Source organism: Harpia harpyja, chromosome 10 (genome assembly GCF_026419915.1).
Source record: "Harpia harpyja isolate bHarHar1 chromosome 10, bHarHar1 primary haplotype, whole genome shotgun sequence".
NCBI classification, from domain to species: Eukaryota; Metazoa; Chordata; class Aves; order Accipitriformes; family Accipitridae; genus Harpia; species Harpia harpyja.
Window position 1 is genome coordinate 22,615,640 of NC_068949.1, and position 26,555 is coordinate 22,642,194.

Consider the following 26,555-nt stretch of genomic DNA (forward strand, 5'->3'; position numbering starts at 1 on the left):
TTGTCTCTCATGATGGATCAGAAATTAGGGGTAGACTAATTCAGTCACAAGACTAGAACATCGTGCAGTCTGACATAAACCACTTGTGGGCACTAATTCTTGGAGTATCATAGCAAAGGATAGCGGAATTGCACCCCGAAGCTTCATGAGCAGTCGCAGTCAGTGTGAGCTGTGTGTTGCTTCTGAAAGAAGCAGCCTTTCTTCTGACTGTTTGTTCCCTCCTTGCACCAGCACAAATTCTTTGTATAGTTACATGGTGAACCAGGTTAATGATGGATCAGTTCAGCTATCCACTTCAGTGTGCTGCTGCACAAATGCTTGTGCCAGCTTCAGAAGCAAAGAAGATGCAAAGAGGGCCATTAGGAAACAGGCAGGGGAAGGATGGGACTGCAGTGACTGCCAGTGTTACAACAAAGGGACCTCCTGTACCTGCTGTTGGACAGCTCTGCACCACAAGGCAGTGCCAGAAGAGTGATCTCTTTCTTCCTAGAGATACTCAAAAAAATCTGGTTTATCTTACCTGTGGCCTTTTGGGGAAGAAGGTGCGGGGAATCAGTGCTCTGGTGGGACCTTTAGCTCATACAGCTGTACTACTAGAATCCTCAATTCCAGTAGCTTAGCTAAGGAATCGGAGATGCTACTGCATCTCTATACAGCTGAATTACTAAAATATCATTTGAAGGGTAGACAGGCTTTTTGGAGGGAGCAGGAGGTTCTTCAGTTTAAATGGCATCTTGCTGTGGTGCTAGCTTTGCTGGTGTCTGCTTGTCCTTGCTGTAGGAACTCTTCTAATACAACATGCAGGAATTAATATGCCTGTGAAATGTGTTTACTGGTAGACATGATCCAGACAGAAACGAAGACCAGCAGTGGCTAGCATTGCCTCTAGCAGGGAATTTTAATGTTCTGAAAGTGTGGACTTGATCTGATGGTGGTGTTTGCCCCATCTCATACAAGCCTGAGTTTCACTCTGAGGTGCAGGTACTGAACCCAAAATTTGGGTCTGAGACTGCTCTGATTATCTGTTTAAAGCCACTGCGTGGCTGAAGAGAGTGTCACACAGTCTTAAGATTGCTTGAATGAATAGATCTTTATGTTGCGTCTCCCTCGTCTCTTTGGGAAGTCGTTTCCTATCATTCGAGAGCTAGGCTCCAGGAGTAGGAGTGGGTTTCCCAGTGATCTCTCACAGTGTCATTGCCCACACGGTGAGTCACCGGTAATGCCTGAGTTCTTATTTTTAGTCCTGTTGCTGCCATCGGGCTGAAACGATTGGCCGGTAAGAGACTTAAGCGAGGAGATAAACATGTTAATCTCCCTAGGCCTTCCCTCTCAGCTGCTGCCTCCGTGCCTTTGTGCATCTCAAGATGTAGCTTTTCCTGGGTCATCAGGCAGAACGATGTCTCTTTTGTACCCTGGTGGGATGTCATTCAAACCTTTTCACTATTAAGTGCTGGAGCTGGGAGGAATGCCCTCCGTACATGTGGGTTTGCACACGCAGGTGGGGCAGCATGCTTTGTCTGTGATGAAGGCAAGCTGGGCAAGCTGTTACTTTCCACCCCAGCACCTTTGCCATCAGCACTTTTCAGGGAACATCCATTCTTTTCTTGGGTTCTCCACCACACCGCCTTTCCCTCTCCTCCCTCAGGAAGACTCCTGAAACAAACTAACAGGATTATTTTGTATAAGCTTTCTTGTATAAGCAATTTCTGTAGCAATTGAGAAAGTCTGTCCCCTTCGCTGAGCTTTTAAAGTATCCTGTTGAATGCTTGGGTGAGGTCACTGGTCTTTTGCACAGGTTTACATGATGTGAATTTTAAGGGAAGAAAGGAGTGTGTTCAGCTGGTAGATTTTCTCAATTATGTATTTTGGGGGTTTTGTTTGTGGAAGAGAAATAAAGGAAAGACAACCAACTGCTGGCGACTTGCTCTTCTTCCAGCAACAGTACCCCTGAGCCCTCATGGACCTCGTTGTTCCAGAAGTCCCAAAACACACATCCAAAGCTGGTAGCACTGTGTGATTATGGCTGATCTACTTCTCAGTTTCCTTGGCTCAGTGGCCTCAGGTAGCCAGCTGTAGCTCGTAATTTGAGTAAAGCTCAGACTCCTGAGCTCCTGGCAGTGCATTGGTGATACAACGAGCATATGCTTAACTCGGATGGAGTTCAGTCCTGTTGATAATGGCTCAGTTAGTGTCATTCTTCTGACCTTCCTGGTCCAAAGCCTTTTTCAGTTCTGTGCCCTCATTTTTGTTGCCACACATGTGTCTTTGAGAGTGGCCCAATCTTTAAAAAATTCAGAAACAGATATTTGAAAACCTCTTTTATTTCTGATACCTGCCATTTGGAGGGGAAAGGATGAAGTCCTGGGTGTTTGAAGCCTCCTGTTTTTCTTGGCAATCCTTTTTCTGGTACAATTTGAAAGCACTCCTGACTGCCAGATCTGGGAGAACATTAACTCAACCTAGGGGTAGCATGCTCAAGTGGAGAGTTAAGGCATAAGTTGAACAAAGTGACTACTGGTATTGTCCCATCTGCTGGGTGATGTGATGTAAAAGGAATCTGAAGGGGGTGACCACAGTTTTGAATGTAGAGGTAGAGCTGCCAGCATGCTGAGGTGGGGGACCAGCCCTGTGGGAACAAGTTAGTCCTGTGTGTGACTGAACTTACCTGGATCTTCTCTGGAGGCTCTAAAACTTATGCAAAACTGGCTCCTGTTTGCTTCCTCCCCTGTAGTGCTAGTTTTGAAATGCAGAGCTAGTGTGGGAGAGCAGGGCACCTGTGGATGCCGGTAGCTTGTGCTCAGAGACCACCATAATGGGAACTACTGTGTGTGCGTTTGTAAATCTCTGCACCCATTGAGCTGGAGATTGACGCTGCTTGCTCATTGCACTGAAAATGGAATTGGCTGCGGGCAGTGGAGTTGCGAGATATGAAGTGTAATCACTTCACCCACATGTGCTATGAGTTCCCGGAGCTGCTCTTTGTGTGTCTCTCCTTTTTGATATGTCTTTCTATTATTATTACTATTATTACTGTAGAACTTGTCTCTGGATGTGTTCAGTGTTTGAGTGGGAGAACACGAAGGACTGGACAAACAGTGTAATTAGAAGTCTCTCACCTTGTGTCTGTATTTTTTCCCTCTTTCTCTCCGTTCCTTTTATCTCACTTCTCCTAGTCTATATACAAGTACTGAGTATCTCATGATGAAGAGAGAGCTTGGTCTCTGCTGGCAGTGTAGCAGAAGGTGTGGTTGCAGCATGACGACATACTTCACCAACTTTATTCTTAGTAGTATAGAGATAATAGCATTGAATTCACAGTGATGTGGATTTCAGTGTGGGCTAGCAACTTAAGCACATGTGTAGGTCCTCAGCAGGCCTGTACAATTTGTGTTAAAGTCCATGAATCCTGCTATTACTACTCCTGCTAGTGAGTATAGTGCTAATGTGCATATGTATTCATGCTACGATTAAACCTTTTATTGCAGAGTAGACATCTCCATAAAGCTTTGAGGTGCTTTTGCAAGGATAGAAGGTGCCCAGCAGGAACAATATCAGAAACTGGGTGTCTGTCTCCTGCTTGTGAGTGCCAGGTCCAGAGGAAATTGTTATGCAGTTTGCTTATCACTTCAATTTTACTCCAGCTCTCACTCTGCTGCTGTGCTTTTAAAGCAAAGGTCTTGGCTTCCCAGAGAACAGCTGCTTATGGTATCCTCTTGCACAGGGTCTTGTTCACTAAAGCCCAGCCTTCTGGAACTTTTCCAGCCCCTAACCCTATGGAGAAAAACCTGTGTGACCACTTGAGTCGTTATAGGCAACAGCTTATCTACAGTGCTGGATGCGTCATCATCAGATCCTAGGGAAGGGTGATTTCTGTCCCCTGTCTTAGTTGAGGTGAGGAGGCAGGTGGATGGAAGATGCTGGTGAGAACCACCAATCTGTCCATTCAAGACAGAGCAGCAAAGAGAAGACAGTGGAAAGCCTGGGGATTTGATAGCCTATGTCTGTGCTAACTGTGGTGTGTTAGGGATGCTGGTGTTTTTAATGCTCTGGAGGTCAAGAAAGTTAGTGCTGTGGCTATGGTGTGCACGGGGAATTACTGTGATTTTCATGGCCTCTGAAATGTGAAAAAGGGATTTAAAAACTAGGAAAGTGACCAAAAAGCCCAGTAACCTATGTGTGCTGCAGCATGCTTTGTTTTGCTCCTTCATACACCTTTCCTGCCAAAGGAATGGAAATATAGCTGTGGCAGATGTATTCCTAACCACATTTACACACCCTGGAAAACTCTGGGAGCTGTTAGCTATGTTGGTTTCTAAGTCCCAGCAGCTGAGTTGTGGTTTGTCTGGGGGATTTTGGTTTGAAGAGGCCCTGATTTTTTGCCTCCCCCCCCCCCCCCCCCCCCCCAAAGCTCTAGAGAAAATTGTTCTTGGGAAGGTGATTCTGCTCTGCCCTATGGATGTGTCAGCCCTGCGGCTCCCCAGGGCAGATGCCTGGAGTGCTGGAGAAGATAGAGGAGAACTGTGGGGACAGGAGGGCTGAACCCAAGACCACCTTTGGTCTGATTCTTGGAATCAAAATAACATACCTGCTGCTTCCCTGTGTGTTTTGGGTGATAGTGGATAGGTGTTGACAGCTGCATTTTGCTGGTGCTTGGGTCTTGACATAAGGTTCACCAACGATGCTGCCTGTGATCGTTGCAGTGATGGCCATGCAGAAGTTATCCTCTTGTCCTGGCCAGAGACATTTCCATGCCACCTGGTCCTGTGTCTGCTATATGCTTCTTCCAGTTTGCTGAGCAAGTTTGAGTTTTTCCTCCTGTTCACCTGGAACCTCCCCAGCTGCAGATCTATTGAGCTGTTGTTCTGAATCATGAGAGTGTTTGTCCCCGTGCTCTGGATATCACCATGCATTTATTCTAGGCTGCCCTTAGCATATCTTCTCAGGCTGTCCTTGCTGGATGGGATGCAACTTTCCTGTGTCCATACTGTGGTCAAGTGATGACTGAAAATCCTTGCTGACCTGTTGTGCAGGACTTGTGCAGCCTCTCTTTCTGGATTAGACAGAGACTTTCACTCAGGAGTAGAAAACATCTTATATGCAAACTGATGGTCCAGCCACCTTCTGTGGTTCCTTTGCAGTACCTTCAGCTCTATTTGAGCTGCTGCTTCTGCTGGATGCTAGAGTGAAATCCTGTTCCTCATGATGCAGTTCCCTCTCCCCCTTATTCTTCCCCAGGCACAGATCCACAGATGCTCTACACTGTTCCTGCTGAGGACCTCCTCTCTGAGCATTCAGTTTTCCAGTACTCCTGCTGCCCCTCAGTCAGATACAACTCTGCATATGCTGCTTGCATTGTCCTTATCCTTTTCAGTTGTGGTTTACAACTAGCGTGTTGTGCTCTGGACGTTGCTTCCCACTCATGCAGGGAGGGTGGTGGTTCCTGCCTCTGCTCCTGTGAAGCTGTGTAGCAGGAGATGAGAATTACCACCCAGCTTCTGAATGAGGCTGCAGCCAGGAGGGAGTTAGCCTCTGACATATGGGTGATGGGGCGGTGAACACACAACATCACTGATGGCACGTGGGCATAGGTTAAGAAGGTCAGGATTGCAAAGCAACATCTGCCTAATCCCTTTGCTACTTTGTGTGAAGATGAATGAGAGGCTGGGCAGGGGGAGAAGGCAGCAAAATCACTGTTAGCAGGGCAGACGTGAGTGTGGTTACAGGTTTGATTTTGTTTTGGTTTTTTTTTTAACAGGAATGAATAGATTTGTAGAACAGTAGCAGTAAAACATGCACTAAGCTGGCAGCCCTCTTCTCAGGAGCTCAAGAACTTCCCAGAATTTCTCGGATGAACTGGAGGCAGATTCCCTGCAGCTCAGAAGCTCTTGAAGAGTTGATAACAGCTCAGTATTTGAAGAGACAGCATATTTATTCTGTGACAAGTCTTGCATTCCCCAGCCTGCCAGACCCTCCAGCTCCCTAGTACGGGAACCTTTCTGCAGGTGCTGGTGGAAACACAGCCACTGCATTTCCTCGATGCTCCCTCCATACTGAGGGGCAGGTCCTGCTTGCCACAGCCTTTCCTGGTGGCCTAGCCAGAGCACGGGGAGGAGGTGTGTGGGAAGAGACGATTCGTGTCCGACTGCTGGGGATGAAGCACGTTCAGAGAGCTGGGTTATGCACAGAAGCTGTGCAGAAGTACACTGTAGTCCAGAGACTTCAAACTGCCCTGGCTAGGGTAGGGTCTCTGTATCTTAGGCTTTCCGCAGCATGCTGTGACTTTAGGGAGGAAAAGAGGAGTGGCTGTCTTTGCAATACCTTTGAATTGCTTGCCTTGCACTCTTAACTTCCTTTGTGGATGAGCTTTCATGTAAGCAGTGACAGCTACTAGAGAAGCTGCAGCCTCAGTATTTTCCTGCATCTTCCTCCCACCAGAGCTGGCAGTGCTGTTTTGATGTGTGCTTAATAGACCGAGCCCTGAGAGGCAGTGTAGGCCAATACTAATCGGGAGGATCTGTTTTCTACCTGCGTCTTCCTAGTTGGTGTCTGTCAGAGAGCAGAAGGCAGTGCCTGGGTGGAGGGTTGCAGGGACCTCGTGCTGTCATGAGCACTTTCTGGAATGAAGTGTGCAGCGGCTGCGCTTTTGGACATGGAGGCCTTGTCTCCCGTGGAAGCTGGGAAGAGAGAGCCCTCCTCTGCTCCCTCTGGAACAAAACCAGTGGATGACTAATGCACTCTTTGTAAATACAACTTATCCTATCAGTGACTAATGAAGGCTTTAGGCTTTTTTTTTTTTTCCTTTCCTCTCCTGTCTCACTAAAATAAAAGCAGTTGCTCAGAGCAAGGCTGCTGATGGGATCTCTTTCTTGCTGTTTTATTTCACTTTTATCAGTGGTGTAGCAGGGGATGCAGTGCTTTTACAAAAGGCAGCTTATTGCCACTTTTACTTATGTGAGACTTAATTCCATATGGTAATTTGTGTATTCATTTTTGTTAGGGTCATGGCACACTCCTAAAGCGATCTTCTGTTCCATCTGCTGATCTTTGCTTCTCATACTGGAACCTGTGTCATGTCCACAATGCAGGAGAATCAAACCTTGCTTTAACTTTTTTGATAAAACCTTTGACAGTGTGCCGTTAGTCCTGTACGTTTGGACCGTGCTCAGATGCTTGCTCCTGATTGTGCATCTCGTCCTTGCAAAGGGGCATCCCATTTTTCTCTTGGCACTCTACCAACAGACAGCTTCCAGCCTGCAGGTTAGGAAGCTTGTGGGCTTGCTAAAAGCTCTTGGAGAAAGCTTGTTGTTCTAGTGCCATGCTGTCTGGCCCTTACAGATACACACAGTATGCTAACAAGCTACCCAAAAGAACCAGAAACAATATTCACCAAGATGTGTATGGAGATACTACTCATATGTTTGGTAAGTGCATTATTAAAAAGTAGGACTTGTAATTCAATAGAAGGCTTAGCTTTAGATGGAAATTGTATATCAAATAGGAAGAACTGTAACACAGAAGTTCTCTGAACCCTGCTCTATGAATTGCTTCCATGGTCCCAAAGGTTATTCATCATTGGAGACAGATACGTAAGGGACTTGAACAAGAGTGCTCGAGTGCTGTCTTGGATTTGGCAAGCAGATTCCATAAAAGCCTATCTGAGCTTGTCATATTGACCTTTTCTGAAAAGAAATCTAGAAAACTGCTTGTAAGTTTGGTTGGTTTGTTTTGCACCTCAAATATATTGCTATTTTCAAGGCAGCAAGGACAGGAAAGGGTGTCTTACTGCCATCAAATACTGTCTTTCCAGCTCTGCCTTGTGAACCTCCTGGAGGGAGCAAAGGAGAGCAGTACTTGGTGAGACCATGCGTCCTCTTTGGAGGATGCCATCAAGTGCACCTTCCTCCTTCCGTCTCTGCGCAAACCAGCCTCTGTCACATTCATCTGGCTGCTTGAGCAGTAGTTTACATGTCACTGCAATGTTACAAAAGAGAATTTTCAAGAAATTGTCTTTTTAATTTTTTTTTTTTTTTGGTCCTTTATCTGGCAGGAGGGTACCTTGTTTTCTGTCTCTGTTGCTCTGCAGCTCCCATCGTGCCCTTCCCCCCAGCCAGATCATGACCTGTTCTCTTGGGTCACTGTCCCTGCCTGTCCTCATATGACACTAGGTCTTTGCTGCAGCCTTTCCCCACCCCCTCTTTATATCCAGCTTATAGCTGGCCTTATTTGCTACTCCTGTGGCAGGATGGTTGCTCGCTTTTGCCTACATTTGCACTCGCAAGTCTTCTGGGTGCTTGCAGAAGTAGAGATAGCCAAGTGCCATGTGTCTGCCTGACTTTACAGGTCATCAGCAGTGACCCTCAGCTGTCTTTCGGGTACCTTCTGAATTAAGATTTATATGAAGTTACTTGCTGACTTTACTATAAAGGAACAAAGTACACATTTTCTTCTATAGGCCTTTTCAGTTTGTTGCTTATGTTTCAGAATGAAAAATTGTTTTATTTAAAAGTACAAATCTGTTAGCTAAAATGTGAAGTAAGGAAGAAGTCCACAAGTATGGTGAGATGGGAGGAGTGTAAGAGGGAAACTTGGACTTCAAAAGCAAGAAATCTGTGCTGCAATCAGACATTAAATCAAACTCTGGTCACTAAAAGGAAACATATTTGCTATTTAAAACCTAGCATAATTGCTGGTAGCAGAACAGCATCAAGCTGTTCCTCCTAAAAATGTTCTTTCTCTGAAGAACATAGACCCCTGCTCTGTTCCACACATGCTCAACAATCCTAGTGACTTCCTCCTCCCAGAGACCTTTTATATCTGAGTTCTTGGGCTCCCTGACAGCTTGTCAGGGGAACCTCTTGTCCCAGGTCCCAGAGTCTGGCTAAAGAAATCCCACTTTCAAATATGACAAAGGGTGATCAATTGCAAAAGCAGGACCTGAGCCAGTTGATATAAATCTGCCTTCAGCACAGATGTATAAACACTGGGGCACGTGACGTATGTTCTGTGCTCAGGAGCCAGATGCTCAGGGAAGTTAAGCAGAGATTACACTAGAGTGGTATTGGATTGACCGACTCAACTGATAGAAGGAAATAAAGAAGTCTTCCCAGGTCTCCAAGTCCACTGGTTGATTTGTCCATTGCTGTGTTTTTACGTGATATTTGGGAGCGCAGTAGAATGGGAAGCTGCTTTCCTCTGGCTCTCCATAGTTCATTTAGTCGCTGGACCACTTTCTTGTACAGCAGGGATTTGCTGTGTTTTAGGATACCTTTGCCAGAGCTGGGTGGGAGGCAGGCGTTTTTAAGGTGGGATATCTTTGCATTTTCAGGAGACTTTAGAGACCTCATGAATACATCATGTCCTGGGCTGGCCTGTTTTTTGGCACATGGGCATTGCTAGCCAGAAAACTGCTTGGAAAGGGTAGCAGTATTGAGTGCTTCAGGAGAATCAGTGGGCTGGAGTACTCAGCTGGAGACTGGACAGAGTACTCTTGTGACTAGCATAATCAATTTGCTTTGCCTGCCCTAGGGTAGGGCCGGCAGCACTTCATGTCTTGACCATTCTGTTTCATTCACTCTCTTGCTTTCTTTCTCAGTGTGAGCTGTGTTGGTCTGAAGGCTGCAGAAATGATCATCTCTCCTCTTCACATGTTAGTATTGCAGTAAATGAGTTCAGATACACTTGTTTTGGCTGCAGTTTCCTTAAGGAAACCTGGCACCAAAGCATTCAAGCAATCCTGCCTGTCTAGGGGGCTGTAGAAAGACTGCACAAGTAGTTTAAACTGTTGACATTTCCTCGATATTTAGTTATATCAGTGACCCTTTATGAAGCTATTGCATGTACGCATACTTGGTAGGATTTGCTGTTACTGTACTCTTGGTTGAGACAGGTGCCCTATGCAGCATCTTACTTTCTGCCTTGTGGTGCTCTCTCTTCTGTGCATATTCCTTGCTTTTAACCATGTGTGACAACATTGTAATCCTTCCATCTCGGGTCTTAAAAGTTACAGATGAGGAAGCTTTGCAGGTGCATCTTAAATGATGGGTTTTTTGTGGTAGGGAGTGGGAAAACCACTGTAAGATACATCTTCAGGCCAGAGAAGCAGGTGGATTAAGCAAAGGATAAGCTGTTCTTTTATTTCTTTGCATTCCCTGAGCTACTTATGATAATGGTTTGGAGGAGAAGCCAGTGCTATCTCAGGCAATTATAACTGTGAGAACAACCGTGTTTTACCCAGGGTCCTGTGTGTTTTGTCGTTTCACAACCACGAGTCGTCAGGGAAGTTTTCAGAGCTGTGTGACGCAGAAGGTGGAATTTACAAATTGCAAAATTTAACATCGTTAGCCTGAAACTTAGAGTTTGTGGCCTGACCCTTTCTTCTTGTTGTGACTATCGTGCTGAAATCCTCAGTATCCAGAGTGTACACCAGTGTGGCAGATGTAGAAAATGAAGACTCTCTCTGTTCCTTCAAGGTTCTTTTCCTTTTCTCTCCCCATTCCTTCTGGTGTGTTTGTACACTTACGAAACTGGGGAAAAGAAATCTGTCACGTACTCAATGGGTGAGGATAGTTAGAACTTTAATGGCTCTCCCATAGGGATTGCATTAGGCACTACAGGACTTAATTAAAACCCTCCATTCTTAAAACACTGAATGACATTACTGCAGGATTTGCAGCTGTGGTGCCTCAGTATTACAGCACTTGAGGCTTTCTTTTGTGTTGTAGAGATCTAACTAGCTGGAGTGTCCATTTTAAACCAGTTCCCTATCCTTGGTGCATCTGTAGGGAAGATGTTACACATGTGATTTAGACTTGATATGATTTGGTCATAATTCCGATGCATTTTGTGCTTTGGGTAGTTAGCAGACTTACTGCTGCCTTCTTCCTGAACTTTGGCATTGAGGTAAGGCAGTCCTGATGTGATCCATCAGAACTCGTTGCTCAGATGGTACAAGCGAGCAGCCAGCACTCTAAACAAACTAATGCCAGTACGGGGACGAGGAGCAACTTCCTACATGGTGTCTTCATCACTATTTTTATTTTATTATCTATTAGCTTTCACTTTTTTTTCAACCTTTTCCTCATCTAAAAGGAGGAGCTTTATATTTCACCCTTACCTGCCTGAGATCCCAGCCCTTGAGGGAGGACTTCTGAAAGCAGTAGCAAGGACAAGAAGAGACATAAAAGTCTATTGGAGCCATACAGGAACCTCAGAGACCTAATGGCCATTGTGACTACCTCTCCTGCTTGCACACTTGCACAGAGATTGCATTGTTCAGTGCGGGCTCTCTGCCCGCCAGGATATGAGCAGCAGGGATGCTGTGGGCTTAAGAGTTGGTTTGTGGCACCCATCATCGACTGGCAGCAGCATTTATCTAGGCCAGCAGGGATGCAGGGAGTGAGTGACTCACTCAAGGATTTATGCACGCTCTCCCCCTCTCCTCCCCCCGTCGCAGCTGTGGCTTGGTCATCAGCCATTAGGGAACTAGCAGCTTTATTTGGTTGCTGTTTGCAGTGGGCAGTTTCTATTAAGGTTGTTAATTTTATCAACTGCCTTGGAAGCTTAACTGACTTCAGAGAAGACTTAAAATTGCCTTTTCTGCCTCTCTTCTCCTTCCCTGGTCATAGGGCTGCCACCCAAACAGCTGACGTGGCACTGGACTTGGCTGAGGAGGTGAGAACAAGCAGATGGGCCAGAGGCAGAAACTTCCTAAGCTGATCAGCCAACAGCATGGTCACTGTTTTGCATGGTGGCTGATGTTGTTAGGCTGAATGCCCTCTCCAGGCGCCACCTTGGCGGTGGTGACTGGAGGGTCTGGTGGCTTTGCTCCAGCTGAACAGAGAAACACATTTCATGGTGTGGTAGAAGAACGAATGTGGGGACAGTGTGAAGTACAGGAAATTCTTTAAATAATTGTAAAATGGAAAACTGTTTACTTTGTGATCACAGCTCTTGGTAGACTCATCAGAGGTTACCAGGCTTATTTTCTGTTGAACTGCGGGTGACATGGTCAGTAATGCTCCAGGCTGCTGCTGAGGGTTATGGTCCATGAAGGAGAACAGCCTGCCCTGGGCAGCCACTGTGCTGTCCTTTGCTCCCTTTCACCAAGGCCAATGAGTCTCATCTCTGAGCTGGGCTTTCTCTTCTCACGTGATCACATTTCCCTTGCGCTGCTCTTTTTGGTGGGTGCTCTGTCCTTCCCATGCTCCATACTTTTTCCTGTGGCTTTGGCTTCCCTCTGGACACTTCTTTAGTCATCTCTGTCTCCTGTCTGTGTTCCTGGCTACAAGTGCCATTAATGTTTTTCTTTTAGAAGCACATTTTATACTTGCATTTACTAGGGCCTGGAGGACATGCTTTCTAGGCCTTCCTGCCCACTGGGTGCTGTCACTTCAGATCCTGGCTGTGTTGGATATAAGCAGCTTGGGAGGCTCACTGTTCCTAAGCCCTGAACAGTGCCGCCTGCCCTGCCACTGTCCCCTTCCCCTGCGCAGGGTTGTGGGACCTGGGAACCTCTTTTTGCTGCAGAGCCCAGTCCGACAGCACAGATGAGTATTTTTATGTGTATATATATATATTTTTTTTTTTTTTTAGGTAGAGGACTGTACTTCTGTTTTCTCATGTTCCTCAGCTTTCTGGTGAGCTGTGTGAGCTATGTACTTCTATGCTGGGGCTGCAGCAGTATCTTCACAATACACTGTATTCAGACACCTGTAGTTGTCCTCTGCCTGCTGTGCTGAAGGACTGCAGTATTTGGATACGCTGCTTGACAGAAGAACTGAAGAAGAGGAGAGAGGCTGAGGAAGGGGTAGGGATCACTTTTGCTAGCATTCACCTTGAAATGGAGATAGCGGTTTTGGTGATAGGATGAGCAGGGTCCCAAGTCTCATCTAGCTAGACCAGCTGTCCAGGTAGAGATGGCAAAAGAGGAAGCATAAGGAGACTTTTTTTTACCATGCTGTCTGCTGGGAATGGTGGCTGTTGGGGAGCCTCTTTTAACAAGGGGTGCTGCAGTCTGGATCCCACCTTTGTGCTCCACGGAGCTCTTATGGGACTGCAGAGGCTTCTCAGGCACTGGCCATAAGAGACCATACTCTGCTGTATTTTTTTGGTTTGAGATTCAACTTGTCTGTGCCAAAGTAACGTTTGTAGGGTGGAAGTGCTTCTTTTAAGTCAGAGCTAAGGCTGTCTGGTGGGTAGCGTGGAAGAAGCTTTCTCTGCTGCTATTCCTCATTTGTGTGTTCTGTAGAAAAAGGAGGGTTTAGTCTTAAGACATGTTGGCTCAACTTCTTAACCATCACCCCATTAAAACCCAATCTCAACACAGAAAGTTGCTTTGTAGATATTAGTGTTAGTGCTTTAATAGTGGTTTCTCTGCATTTTCTTTCTCCTTCTGACATCCCTCCCTCTGATTTTTTGCTTGGGATAGGCAGCAATTTACAGATTTGCATGCTTTGAGATAACATGAGACCTACAATTTCAATCCCTCATCCTCAGTCTTTCTTTGCTGAACAGTATATGAGGTGGACTTAATCAGTAAGGATTGCTGTTCTGGGTATGTTGTCTGTTAATCAGCAAATCTGGCCATCTCTTGAGATTCAGTGTCTGTCATCTTGATGTGGTGCTGTGGAATTCAGTGCCAAAATGCACCACATAGTTTAGATCCAGACAACAGCAGAAGACTTGTGGGGAGGAAAAAAGCTGTAGGTGGCCTTAAAGTTAGTATTACAGTAATGTAGCAGCATTAAATGCCCCCAGGCAAACAAGATCTAAACTGATCTAGCCAGGAGCATTAAACATTCATCAAAACAAGAAATAAACTTAGCCAGAGAATAAATCAAAACTGTAGCATAACAGCTGCTTTTTTGGAAAAGATGCAAGTCAAGTGCTTCTTTCCCTGGAAATCTGAAAGCAGGCATGGTGATGGGGCAGGGCGACTACTTTCAAGCTGTTGTGCTCACCAGACAGGCCAGATCTGGAGCTTCCACATGAAGGAAGCTGTTTACAGGCTGTGCTCTTGTCAAGTGCAACACAGGCTTTGTCAGGTGGCAGTTCCACCCTAACAGGCTAAATGTTGTTTTTTAAAATTTTTTAATTTTTTTTTTTTTCACTTCTGAACACTGGACCTTATGATAAAAATCCATTAGGTCCTAGTATGGCATTGAGGTAGGATTTCGTGCTTCACAGCGTGAGATACGGTGAGGTATCGCAGCAGTGCTAGTGCTGCCCCAATCAGTTTTTGCTTTGAGAGACTACTCAAAATCCATTAGAATTGAACTGCATTGTTTCTATCTTCATTTCTCTTTCTGCAGAAGGTTGAAAAACATGGTAGTGAGGCTCAAATTCCAAAGATCTGAGTTTGTTCACAGATTTGTCACTGACATGGTCTCTGGTTTCAGTACCTCTGCTTTTCTCCTCCATCTCTTTAAAGACAGGAAAAAACCCCTTGTGCTTCAGGGGTTTTCAGGCTGCATAGTAAATGTTTGTTACACTCCTAAAGATTCTCCAACAAAAGATGCTATGGAAGTAGTTGTTGTTCTTCTATGGGGATTTTTTGTTTGTTTTCTAACATCTCCCCCCCCCCCCCCCCCCTTAAGTATCTGTCTTCTAGAAATTTGCTAGAACTTCTATTTTTCCCCAAATCTCTGCTTGTGGCCTGCAGGTCTAGGGACAGTTAAAAAGAGCTCTGCAAAGGGCACCCAAGAAAAACATTATCACACAGCTCGTGTGAGCTGAGACGCTGCCGTGCATATTGTACTGCCCATCTCATTGCAGAAAGTGTGTGGAATCCCTCTAAAATTTAGACTGCATGTTTATTTCAGAAATCACTTGTCCCTTCTTAACCTCTGCAAAAGCATGTTGGGATGATGTTTCTTTAAACACATGTTCTTACAGCCAGCCTCTTAGATCTGAAACACTCCCCCCCACCCCCCAGCATTCTAACCAAAGAAATGTAGTTGCATGTGTGTGGAACCTAGCATTGTAACTGCAGCCTCCTGCCTCTTAATCCCCTAACCCACAACTTCTACCTTTCTCTGCCTGGGACACCATAGCATGCTGTCTGTAACACTGCCCCAGAACTTGTGCTCAGAGATGCAGGTGGACTTTCAAGTTGCCATGTCAGGACATCAGACGTTGTTTGCGCTGCAGCATTTCTTGGGGATCTCATGCTTCCAGTGGTGTAGGAGGAACCACCCCAACACCTGTGGAGCAGCAGAGCATGTTCCTCCCCTCTGCCCTACCTTTAATACTGTATTTTTTAATTTTTCCTGCCACTAGTTTTCCATGACCAATTGCTGTTTTATAGGAAAGATCAGCTCCTTGCACATAAGCCTTTGGATGATCAGCTGGGGTGTGAGGCTGGTGTCTCAACTCTTCTCTGACTTCAGCGTTGGCTGTAGTCAAATGAGATGCCAGACCCTTGTGTTGTGCATTTGCTCTGCACCTTTGCTGTGAGAGCATCGGGGGAAAGGGGTTCGTGGTGAAGGAGGGGTGTGGGGAGAGATTCTGTTCTTGGTCTCAGTGAAGTTGCTGGTAAGCTGGTCACATGAAACAAAAAATACATCAGCTCCCCTCCCCCTTGCACTGGTTTCTTGGCTCTGCACCCAAACTAGCAGCTGAGCACGTGATTTACTTGTAAAATGCAGTTTGAAAAAAAAAAAAAATGGTGCCATTGCAGATGGAAAACAAGGGATGGGAGGGCTGGACTGGGACTGCCCTGTGTGCAGCGGAGGGCTGCCAGGGAAGGGAAGGGGTATGTCTCCCTGCTGAGTTGCAGGGAGCTGGGGGATGCCATGCTGAGGGACGTGGGCTTGGGGGAGCGTGTGCTGCAGGATGTGGGGCTGCAGAGGAAAGCGCGAGCTGCAGGAGGCAAAATGGAGAGGAACGTGCTGAACCGCAGCCCTACGGGGGAAGGAGGTGGGGGGTGCTGCATGTGGGGCAGGGGGAAGGAAGGGGAGGGCTCTGGTGCAGGGAGGGGTGGGGTGCAGGTGGTATGGGGGGCTGTGTTTTGAGAGTTAGGCTAGACAAGTGCTCTGAATTGAAGGTCTTCTTACATGATATGAGGTCTGACGGGACGGTGACAGAGGGTTGTGTTAAATTTTGCTGTTTTGGTGCGAGAAAAGGGAAGTTGTTTGGCCATTCAAAGCTGCGGAGCTTAGCATCTTCTAGTTTGAAAACTTCATTCCTTTTGCTAGTTGTGTTTGTATCCCACAGTTCTTCCTACATCTTCTCTGGGATGTAGGCTCTCTTAAGCTTTTGAAACTAGACTGACCCAATATGCCCAAGGAGAGCTAAAATACACCGTTATGCTCATCACAAACCTGGTGGAGGCCTTCAAGCCAATGCCCCGCCAGGCTGGACAGCATGGCAGTTGCACCATTCTTAGGGGGAGTACAATTACAACACATTTCTTCCTGTGTCAGGACTGTGGTGGGTGCAGTTAACGCCTCCTGGCCACAGCAGATAAAATGAGATAGAAGAATTCCTGCTCTTTGCTGTGCTTACATCTGCCTGTCAGTGTTTGTGGTTGGTGATCTCCATTGCTTCAGGTCAGGAGGAAGGTGGCTGCGTTTTTGTTGTTGTCAGCTGGAGGATGTATTGCTTCAGAGGGGAGCTACAATGCACTGCTGCAGGAATGGTTACCAGTACCTCTCACTGCAGTGCTGTCTTTCCTTGTTTTTCATCCCACCCTGAGCAAGGAAGAAGTCTTGTAGAAGCAAGAAATGGCACTCTGCAGTAGCCAATGGAGCAGGTGAATTGGTGGGTAGTTTAATGGTCAATTGGTAGAATTCTTGATTATTGCAGCAGACTGTAGGTACTGACTTCTGTGGCCATAGGCGTTAACCTGGCACACAGTTTGGAAGGTAACCTCAGTAGTGAAGCGTTTCCTTCCCACCTATTCACCACCGAACCTGGAAGGGATGTTTCCCTCTATGACTTGCCTCCATCATGGTGGCATGAAATAAGCTGATGGCTAGCAGGAAAAAAGAGGGGGAATGTAATTCAAATCAGAAGCTCTTGGAAATTCTTCATTGGGTTTTAGTAACTGAAGTAACTGGTTGATGGGAAAAGCAAACACAGAATAAAGCAGAGTTGGCACAGGCCTTTTATATCCCACTGGCAACATGAGAAGGATGACCGGGGAGATGAAGAGACATTATCTTGCCAGCAAGGAATTGGTATGCCCCAAGAGGAGATGTGGACCAGAAGCAGGGCTTGTATGTGAGGGATGGCATGTGTGTTAGGCCAGAGCTTATCGAAGACTTTGACTGGGGCCTGAACTGTGCCTGTGTTAGTTGTTCTGTAGGCAGACAGCCTCCACCCTTCTAATGCAGACGTGGTGCTGGCTCATTTTTCAGTGGTTGCACTGACACTGAGGCTTCAGGCTGAATCCACTGGGCTCTATTTGGCCCATTGCTTTTGGCTGAATAAGACTGGGAACAGCTTTCAAAACAGCCTGAGGATCAGGGGCTCTGGGGGCCTGTGGCTTGTAGGGAAGGATGGGTCAGGTGGGGAGGGGGCAGCGGATGCTGTGGAGGGCTGTCTTGTCAAGGGGTTTACAAAATCCTGCACTGAGTGCTGTAGCAAGCTCAGAAGGAGGTTCTTTGCCCAGATTCTGAATTGATCTCAAATGTGAAGCCAAGGACTATGCCTAGAGTGGATGGCTGGGGTGCTTGCTCCTTTCCTTTCTATGTACTGGTGCACGCACATGCATTCAGATTTCATGTTGCTTTGCAGTGCTGGCTTTGGTCAAACTGTGGGATCTGCTGTAGGCAAGAACCTAAGCTGAATGGTGGGAGTTCTATATGAGAGAGAGAAAACACCTTATCTGGCTTTATCTGTGCCTTTTTAGGCAAGGAATGGCACGTCAGGCTTGAGTACACTTCACACCCGTATGTTCACATCGTAAATTGTGACAGAGATGACTCTCACCTATAGCTGTGAGCCTGCGCTGATTCAGTAATTTGACCTCCTTTGACTCTTGAAGTTCCTGGAAAGTTGCTGGTGTCTGTGAGAACCCAAGCTCCGTGCTTCCTCTTACTGTGCACATCAGGTTGCTTTTCTTTTGCTTTATAATGCGTACAATAGGTAATACTCAGGGTATGCATTCCTGCTGAAAACAAGAGGACAGGAATTCTCCTTCCTTTACCAGGAAGAAAAATATTGGACAAGTTGTTTGCTGATAAACTGAAAAATATGCATGTGAAAAGAAAAGGCAGCTTTGAATGACACCGAGCATAGAAACTGCAATGGCAAAGGTGCACACTATGACTTTTTTTAGAAGATCCACCCCTTTTAGGTATTTTTTATACCTTATTTCCTTTTGCCACTGTTGTACACCTGTTCATATCTGCCTTCATTTAGATTATCTTTGCAAAGTAAGTACAAAGTAATGAAATACTGGAAAAGAGAATAAATTTCCCTGGCCTGTTCTTCAGGGTGCTCGTCAGAGATGCAAATATAATTATTTAAACCATCTTGACTTTTACTCTGTGGTGTTGATAGTCTAATTTCTGCATTACTTGAACAAAAAAGTGGAAGCTCTGTTCTAAGTTTCTGTAGTTCGTTCCTTTCATTTTGTTTGGTTTGTGTTTCCAGTACAGTAATACCAAGGGGTTCACAGATGCTAGTGTGTGGAAACACAGCTTGTTACCGAATGTGTGAGCTTTCTGGCTGTCTTTAAGATCCATGTGTGTATGTACTTTTAGGGGTAGTATTACACTTTTAGGTGAGGAGTTGTTTGCTTCTGGGAGGTTGGGAGAGCGTGGGAAAAGGCTGTTACAAAGTAATAACATTAGTGGTTTTGCTAGAGGAAAGGCTTTGTCAGAAAGTACATCTACGGCATTTCTTGAAAGAAGTCTTGTATTTGTTTATTATGTCCTATTGGCACTTGAACCTCCTCCTCTGTCAGTAGCTGAAGGCAAGTGATGAGGATTTCACCACGGTCTTGTCTCTCTAGCTTTCACTGGGTAAGAAAAGTGGAGTTTCGCTGTTTCATCTTCACTTGCTCGCTCCAGCCGTGTCTTCCCCTGGGTGACGTTATGACTCTTGCACAGTTGCTGCAGCAGAGATGCTGGTGGTGGTGGTAGGGGATGGGTGCCCCTCTACACTCGCGCTTGGGACATCGTGCCACTGGGGTCGTTCTGCACTGGGAGGCTGGAAGATAGACTCTGGCTTTCAGAAATGTCGCCTGCAATGGGGGTAGTATGCTGTTAATTTTGGCTGGTCTTTGAAATGGCAATGTAGAAACACTGAAGTGGAAATGTCAAAGTCCTTAGCTGCAAGTAGCTGGAGGGAGGGAGGGAGGAAGAGCATTTGGGAAGTGTTGTTATATGCTTATTTTCTTTCTATTTTTCTTTAGGCATCTGCTGTTAGCTCTTGTCAGAAAGGATATACTGAATCTACGGGGCCCTCTGGTCATTCTTAAGGCCTAGGATGATTTTTTGTTTGTTTCTACTAACTTCTGCAGAAGGGGAAACGGTGGCGATCTGAGACTTGCTGGTATTCACGTTTAAAGTGGTGGTGTGGCATGGCATACTGTCCTCTGCCACCCTACTGCAAATGCTGAGAGATCTCAGCTGTTCTGTAGCACAGTCTTGTTGGAAAAATAAAAGAATACGGGGCAAAGTCTGTGGCTTGAAGTGTGGGATGAGGGAGCTGGTTGTCTTTTGCTGGGAATGTCTCAGAGAGGAAGTTTAAATTTAAACAAGCAAAGAGGAGCATGAAGGAACCTGAAGGCTCAGACTAGTCTTACACTACAAAATGTATTTGATACAAATTCGATTTCTGTCTTGAAGCAACTCAAATGATCTCTTAGCAGCTGGCACCAATTGACTATCTCCCGGAATTGGCATGATGACAGCAATCAAACTAAATTTATTGCTTTGGGTTTGATTCCTCTTCCGGACTCTTCCCATTCTCAGAAATGTAATCTAGAATGTGTTCCCACAGGAATGATAGCTTCAAGCCTCCTTTAACAGCAATGATAGAGCATGGTCCTAGTGCAGGATGAAGACAGGTGGACTGTAGTATTGAGCAGCCGGATTGTGTATTCCAGTTGAGAGCAGGAAGATTAAATATTGGTAAAGGGAGGAGCAAGGTTTTTTTCTTCATGACACAGTTTCTCATCAAACAGAGATGATTCACAACTAAGCGTTTGTTTTGTTGCTGCTTATTTTTACTGCATTTAGGAAAGAATCTGCCTTCCCATTGGGGTGGCTAAACTTTTAGGCTGCTAAAAGTTGCACCCCCACCCCTTTTTTTTTTTTTCTTCTTAAGGCAGGTGTACTAACTAAAGAGCGAGCTTTAGCCACAGGACCTCAGTATAGCTGTAGTTTGGTAAAGTAAGCCAGTAAATGCTGCAGTGGGTGTGCTCCTTTGCATATGGAACTGTTTCAAAACGGTGCTGTGTTTCTAAGGCTTGTTGAAGAAAGTATGGTAGAATTAACTTTTCCACCTTGTGTTCTGGTAGGTATGAAATTAATCACTTTCACTGATGAATCTTGGTTTGATTTATTTCAATAACTGTTTTATCCACTCTTTCAATTAGTTTTTAATGCTGTCTTCTGCTTGCCAGGAGAAGGAACTACCTGAAATAGGTTTGGTTTTGCTGACCTAGGTTTGTTCCTAGAGCAATAAATGTCAGTGTTCCTTGGGCAGGTGGAGGGGATGGGGTGCAAAGGGCACATCTCTTTCAACCTCCCTGGTCACTGGTCCTTTGAGGAGCTTGTGGCAAGACTCTGGCTGGAAAGCATGTTTGTGTGGCAGCTACCTGCAGCTGAAACAAAACCCCTCTCCACATCTCTTGGGAGCAGGAGTCAGTCAGGGCATTGTAGCTATGTCCAAAGCCGGGAGGGTTTCATGCTGTGCTGCCTGTGCAAGGTGGCAGTGTCGGCACCTGACACCCACCATCTTCTCCTGCTCCCTGGCTCAAGTTTGGCCCTCACCCCGCTTGCTTGGGACTGATTTCCTTTCTGGGGTTGTTGCAGGTGTCTTTCCCCAGACTCTGCCTTTTGCAAGCATACCTCAGCTCCATGCAGACAGGTCTCCCTGTGCTTTCCTGGGAGCCCCTTCTCAGCACAGCTTCCTACCAGGCTGATTAGGCACAGTGACCTTTTTCTTCATCTTCTTTTTGTTGTTGTTATGGAAATGTTCTCACCTGACAGCTCTAGACTACTGGGATTTCTAGATGTCCTGTGCCTTGTCTGTGTGTCTGAAAATGTTCTCCTCCAGGCCTCGGGTACCCTGGTGAGGAGAAACCTCCTGCGAGGCAGCTGTGCATGTAGTGGCTAGAGTGGAAAACCGGGAACTGATTCCCTGGAGAAGAATGGAGCCCAGAAGTTGGGTTTTGCATTATTTATCCATCTCTGCCACTGCATCTTTCATGTAACAGACTGAAGTGGTCAGACAATGAAAGGATTTTCTTAGAAAAGAGTGAGAAATGCACATCAGTATAAAAGTAGTCATATTCCGTACCCTGCTGGAGATCGCCACGTTTTCAAGAAGTAAAGCTGTCCACATTTTGTTTTTTATTTCTGTTGGGTACACCTTTCTTTTACATCATGTTATGCTGCTTATCTGCTGAAGTTTGATGCATTTAGGACACAGGCCAAACTATCATGGTTTTGGTCTGCTGTCTTCTGTACTCAGGCAGGGTTGGTTTTGTTTTAACCTGCTCAGAGCTTCTTACAGCTGTGACGTTATTAATTGTGCATGGCCACTTCTGTCCACTGTGCACGAGCAGTCCTGTCCCAGTGAATGGACTGCATGTTTGTACAAAATGAAGCAGTTTCATTTTTGCAGGTCCTTAACTCTCATAGATGATGGTAACACAATGATTCTTGTTTTCTATTAAAGTAAATCCCTAGACAAATCAAAGCCCAACTCAAAGAAATCCCAGTTTTCTGAACAGGCAGTTTGTTATCAGGTATATTCTGAAGAGCCCGGTATTAACATTGCTGGAATGACACCTAGCGCAGTATTTGCAGAGCAATAATGTTAAAGGTACTTGGGTTAAATGTAGTCTCACATGCTGAACCAAGATGCAGAAATCATATCATCTAAAGGACTAATGAAGAGAAATAGATATTCACACCTTAGTCTGTGTATCAAGTTTTTAAGCATCATCTCCTTAAGCATTTACATTTTAAGTTTTGCTGCAAAAGAGCTACATAGACTGCACTTTTCTGTCCGTGTAGATACTCATTGCTTCAGACTGTAGATAGAAGAATTGTCCAAATAGCAAGATTCTCTTTTTTTGGCTGGAAAACAGTAAATGAATATTAGATGAGTGTTTGTAATATCCTGTACTTAAGTTTTAAGCATCAGCTATTGTTCAAGGCTAGACAGCTCTGTAACATAGCAGGAAAAGAGCTTAATGAAATCCAATATTTGGAAGCAGGAGGTAGATGAATTCAGACTTGGAACGGCAGTACTAGATTTTAACAGGAAGGATAACTGACATTTGGAGTAACTTCTGTGGGTGTATGGCTTTATTTATCTCTTGAAGTCTTGAATGTGAACCCTTATGTTTTCTAAAGGATATACTGTGTTTTAGGCAAGTTATGGAAATTGCTGGTTGAATTTCATACTTATTTCCCACCTTTCACGATGTCCCAGGCCTGGGATCCTGTAAAGTAGGTCAGATGTGTCACTGTGTTTCTGTTAGCTACAAGGTGTACTTCCATTGTGCATTAAGAATAAACTCCTTCACTCCACAAATGGCTTGCGGAAATAAGTTTGATCTTTTGGGCAGAGGGAGGAGAAATTATTTGCTTTGCAAGCTCTTGGTAAGGCAGAGATCTGAACCCATGTCGTCTTTTCATCGTGCATTTTTACGGTTTGGTGAGACCTTGTATAAGAGAAGTGTTAAAGCCCTGCCTTTGACTGCTCTGCCGGACTTACAGAATTTTGTTTTTTCTGTCTCCTACTGTGAATAACCGTTGTTAGACCAAAGAAAGGTAGAAAAATTGGAGCTCTGTGTTTATTCCTTGCACATTTAGGTACTGGATTGTTCCCCACGAGTACCAAATCGACTCTGCCACTGATCCCTGGAACGAGAGTCTAATGCCTACACTGTGCCAAAGGCCGCCGGGCGATGAAGAAAAATTAAAAAGGGGCTCTCTTTGGGGGCTGGGGGGGGCTCTTTTCAAGTCACGGGTTGGGCTGTGTTCTGGTTGGGCTGTGTTCTGGTGCCGCCTGCAACGGGATAGGTGATCCTGCAGGAAGGGGATGGCTGGCTGCTGCGGGCTGGTGCTCCTGGGGCTGGAGTGCGCTTTCCCTCTGTGAGTTGTGCTTGACTTTGCCTGTTTTGTTGCCCTGGAGACAGAAGAGTGTGGTATGCTTTCCCCCTGACCAGAAATAGTTTCCTGTACCTTGTGACCGGAGTGCTGTACTCCTCCTCTGGTCTCCAGCCAGGCTGTGTCGTGCTGGTGGGATGGGGTGTGGGGTGATGACCTCTTGTCACAAGTTCTGGTGTGGCTGCTGCCCATGATCGCTAGCTGCCCTGCCCGCTCCCCTCCCTCTGCACGATGGTGTAGGATTTCAGGGGAGCAATTGCTCTTGATTTACATCTCCCATGGCATTTTGATGGTTATGTCATTTTGTTTGAGCCTTGCTCCTGTCAGCTGTCTGTCCTGGCTGTCAGGACTCGGTGGCTGAGTAGCACGTGGTGAGCTCTTACCTCTCCTTCCCCTTTGCTCAGCTGTTTTTGCTGTCTGCTTCCCTGTGTCCTTGTACTTGGAAACAGACTCTCAGCAAGCGTAACTGCACATGAGGGCAATGTGATCTGGGTGGATGAAGGATCCCTGTCTGTAGGAGTTCCAAGTAGAGCTGGGAGGGTAAGTGGGGAATTTGCAAGACCCAGGCATGCAAGCGGGCTATGGATAGTTTATCTTAAACTGTTGTCCTGCTGTGAGAATCTGGCCCGAGTGCAGAGTATGCAGCACGGTCTGTTACCTTGCAACTGTATTTTGCAAAACTTCATTTGTGAGAGATGCTGCTAAAGGGGAAGACAAGACACCCCCACCACTCCCCAGCAATGCAGGTGAGAAAGCGCTTGCACTGCACCAAGGCCTCAGGCGCGTGGAAGCTCTCCAGGCTTTCTTGCTGCCTGCTACTTTATTGGAGAGTGGTTCTGGCAGAGAACTGTAAAATATATGCAACAACAATAATTTCCACGATTGAGAAGGAAGGAGAGATGAAAGGAGTAATTTACCTTCCCCCATCCCTGAACAGTAGCAGATGAGGATGTAAGCACATCTCAGCCCTATAAAGTATTAATTGGGACATTTTCTACAGTTCAGCTGTGGGAAAGAAGACAGAAAGCCTGCAGTGCCCTGAGCTGCTATTCCCAATCTGGGAGAGAAGAGTGTTCTGAGCCGAGATCTGGCTTGGTTTCTGTCTTCTGCTCATAAGGAACAGTTGCCCAAAGCCTTCCTTTACAAAGGGAAGGGAAGACCATGCAGAGACCATGGAGCTGTTCTCAGGCAGAGCAGTGCAGTGTGCCTTTGTTGAAGTGGGTCTCTAGCGGGTTTCCTATAAATCGGAGGACGCAGCATTCCTACCAGTGATCTGCTAAGTAGCCCAACCAGCCAAGGGTCCTGCTTACTCGTGTGGAGAAGACTTGTGTGTCACAGGAGATGCAGAGAAGGTGTGTTTTCAAGCCTGTGTGCTTGGGTAGGGACTGCTACTTCCCCTTGCTATGTCCTTTTGATGGCTGGACTCGGGAGGACGGGCAGTCCTTGTTTCTTGCCTCTTTCTAGGCAACTTCATCCCCCAAAGTCTGGAGTTTAGCAGCTGCAAGGGCTGCCTAAAAGGTTTGCCTCCCTTGGATCCTTGTCCGGCGTGAGCTTTTCACTTGAGAGGATGGGGGCTTTGGAGTGAAAATTCAGGACTCAATCATTGCTGTAGTGAAAAATCCCGTCTGAGCCTCAGTGGCTAAAATGCCCCCTGCTTCTTGGCTAAGATGGGCAGAGTTGCTCTAGCTCCCTCTCCTTTCCTTGAACTCATGCTTGTTACATTTCTAGGGAGGAGAAACCATTTTTTACTCTCCTTGATATTTTTTTCTTTAATCCAGATGACAGTTGTGCTCGAACCGATGTTGCCTTTGGGCTGGAATAAGCACACTTAGCATTTGGGCAGAACTTCTCGCCTGGAGATCTCGAAGTGCTTGATCAGCATTTCACCAGCGAGTCCGTCCATGGGTACTGAAGTATGGTTACCTTTACAGTTCACTGGAGCTGGCAGAGTTCCCTACTTCATGTGATGGCTGTGCACTAGCAGGAGCTGTGCATTTCTCCCTCCTACTCTGCCCTTCTTCCCCAGTTGTTTCTCTGGAGTGGAAGCAGGTCCTTTTCCCATTTCATATGGGCTACTTCTTCAGAGACTTTTCCTCCTCCTCTGCAGCCTTGGAGAAGGGGGTAAGTCTCAGAAGGGGTATCACTGGAAGTGGCTCTGCATATTTGTGGGGCTGACGGAAGAGCAGGGTCTTTGACTCTGCTGCTACTCACTTTGAATCCAAGGAGGGAATATCAGTTTAGTGCTAGCTCTGTAGCAGGAGTGGAGGTCCTCCTGCAGCCTCAGCTGCATAGCCCTTGCCTGAAACGGCTGTGAGGTTTTGGGAGACAGTCGTGTTCCAGCAATTTCTAGCCCTCTGGATGTCTGCTGGGTCACTGTGTTCCATTCTCTGTTGAATATGAACAAGAGCTTAGTTCACAGTTGTGGTGCTTAACACCTTGTTTCTTACTCTCTTTCAGATCACCAGAAACTGGAACGTGAAGCTCGAATCTGCCGACTTCTAAAGCATCCAAATATTGGTAAACCTCCTTGGGCTCAGAGGGATGGGGGTGAGGGACGAGTAATGTGTCTCATCTAGCACGCTGTAAGAGAGCAGATGTATTCTGAATGTTCACAACAACTTGTCAAACTTGCCTTTTGAAATCACCTCAGTTTCTCTCTTTGACAAATTCTGCATATGACCCTGTCTCATTCCTTAGCATCCTGGCCCAGATGCTCACCAGTGTGCTGTGTTGCTGTCCGCTTGCCCGTGCAGAGCTGTCCCTGCTCCTTGGGTGATGCATGACTCTTGTCTGCTCCTCTGACATTCTGCAATAGGAGTGAGCTGTTGTGTTTTTTTTCCCCACACCCGTCTTCTGTTTCCTCTTCTTGGCACTTTTTGACATATCCATTTAAATGCTGTATTCAGTGACATGCCCCAAGTTAAAGGAGGGCAGGCTAATATGTCAGCTCTTCTCATTACAGTGGCCACTTGCTCTATAAACAAGAGGCCAAAACCAAATTGCCTATTTTTGCAGTGGTCAAAAAAAAAACCCCAACCCCCAAAACCAAACAGTAATGAAGTAAAGGAAATAGTTTTGTCTAGGAATACAGGAAGAGGCAAAATAAGGCACAACTTCAAACCCAAACTACATTATTTACTGAACTGTAGAAAGAGGACATGGATTTTCATCTAATTCCAAAGCACCATGGAAGTTTGTCCTAAGTTTTCTTTTAGAGAAATTTCACATTGCTGGAAGTTGCTTTGAGCAAAAAATTTG

The 26,555-nt window shown here is 46.0% G+C and overlaps 1 protein-coding gene across 18 annotated transcripts in view; it reads left to right on the top strand.

Annotated features, from left to right (window-relative positions):
- CAMK2G (calcium/calmodulin dependent protein kinase II gamma) overlaps positions 1-26,555 on the top strand; it is a 137,990-nt gene that overhangs the window by 44,506 nt on the left and 66,929 nt on the right. For all 18 annotated transcript variants that reach the window (XR_008236900.1, XM_052799020.1, XM_052799019.1 and 15 more), the window contains one exon: positions 25,755-25,814. Coding sequence is in view for 17 of the 18 variants with exons in the window: in XM_052799020.1 (XP_052654980.1) it covers positions 25,755-25,814 (60 nt within the window). In the remaining variant the exon portion in view is untranslated. The remainder of the gene's footprint in view (positions 1-25,754; positions 25,815-26,555) is intronic.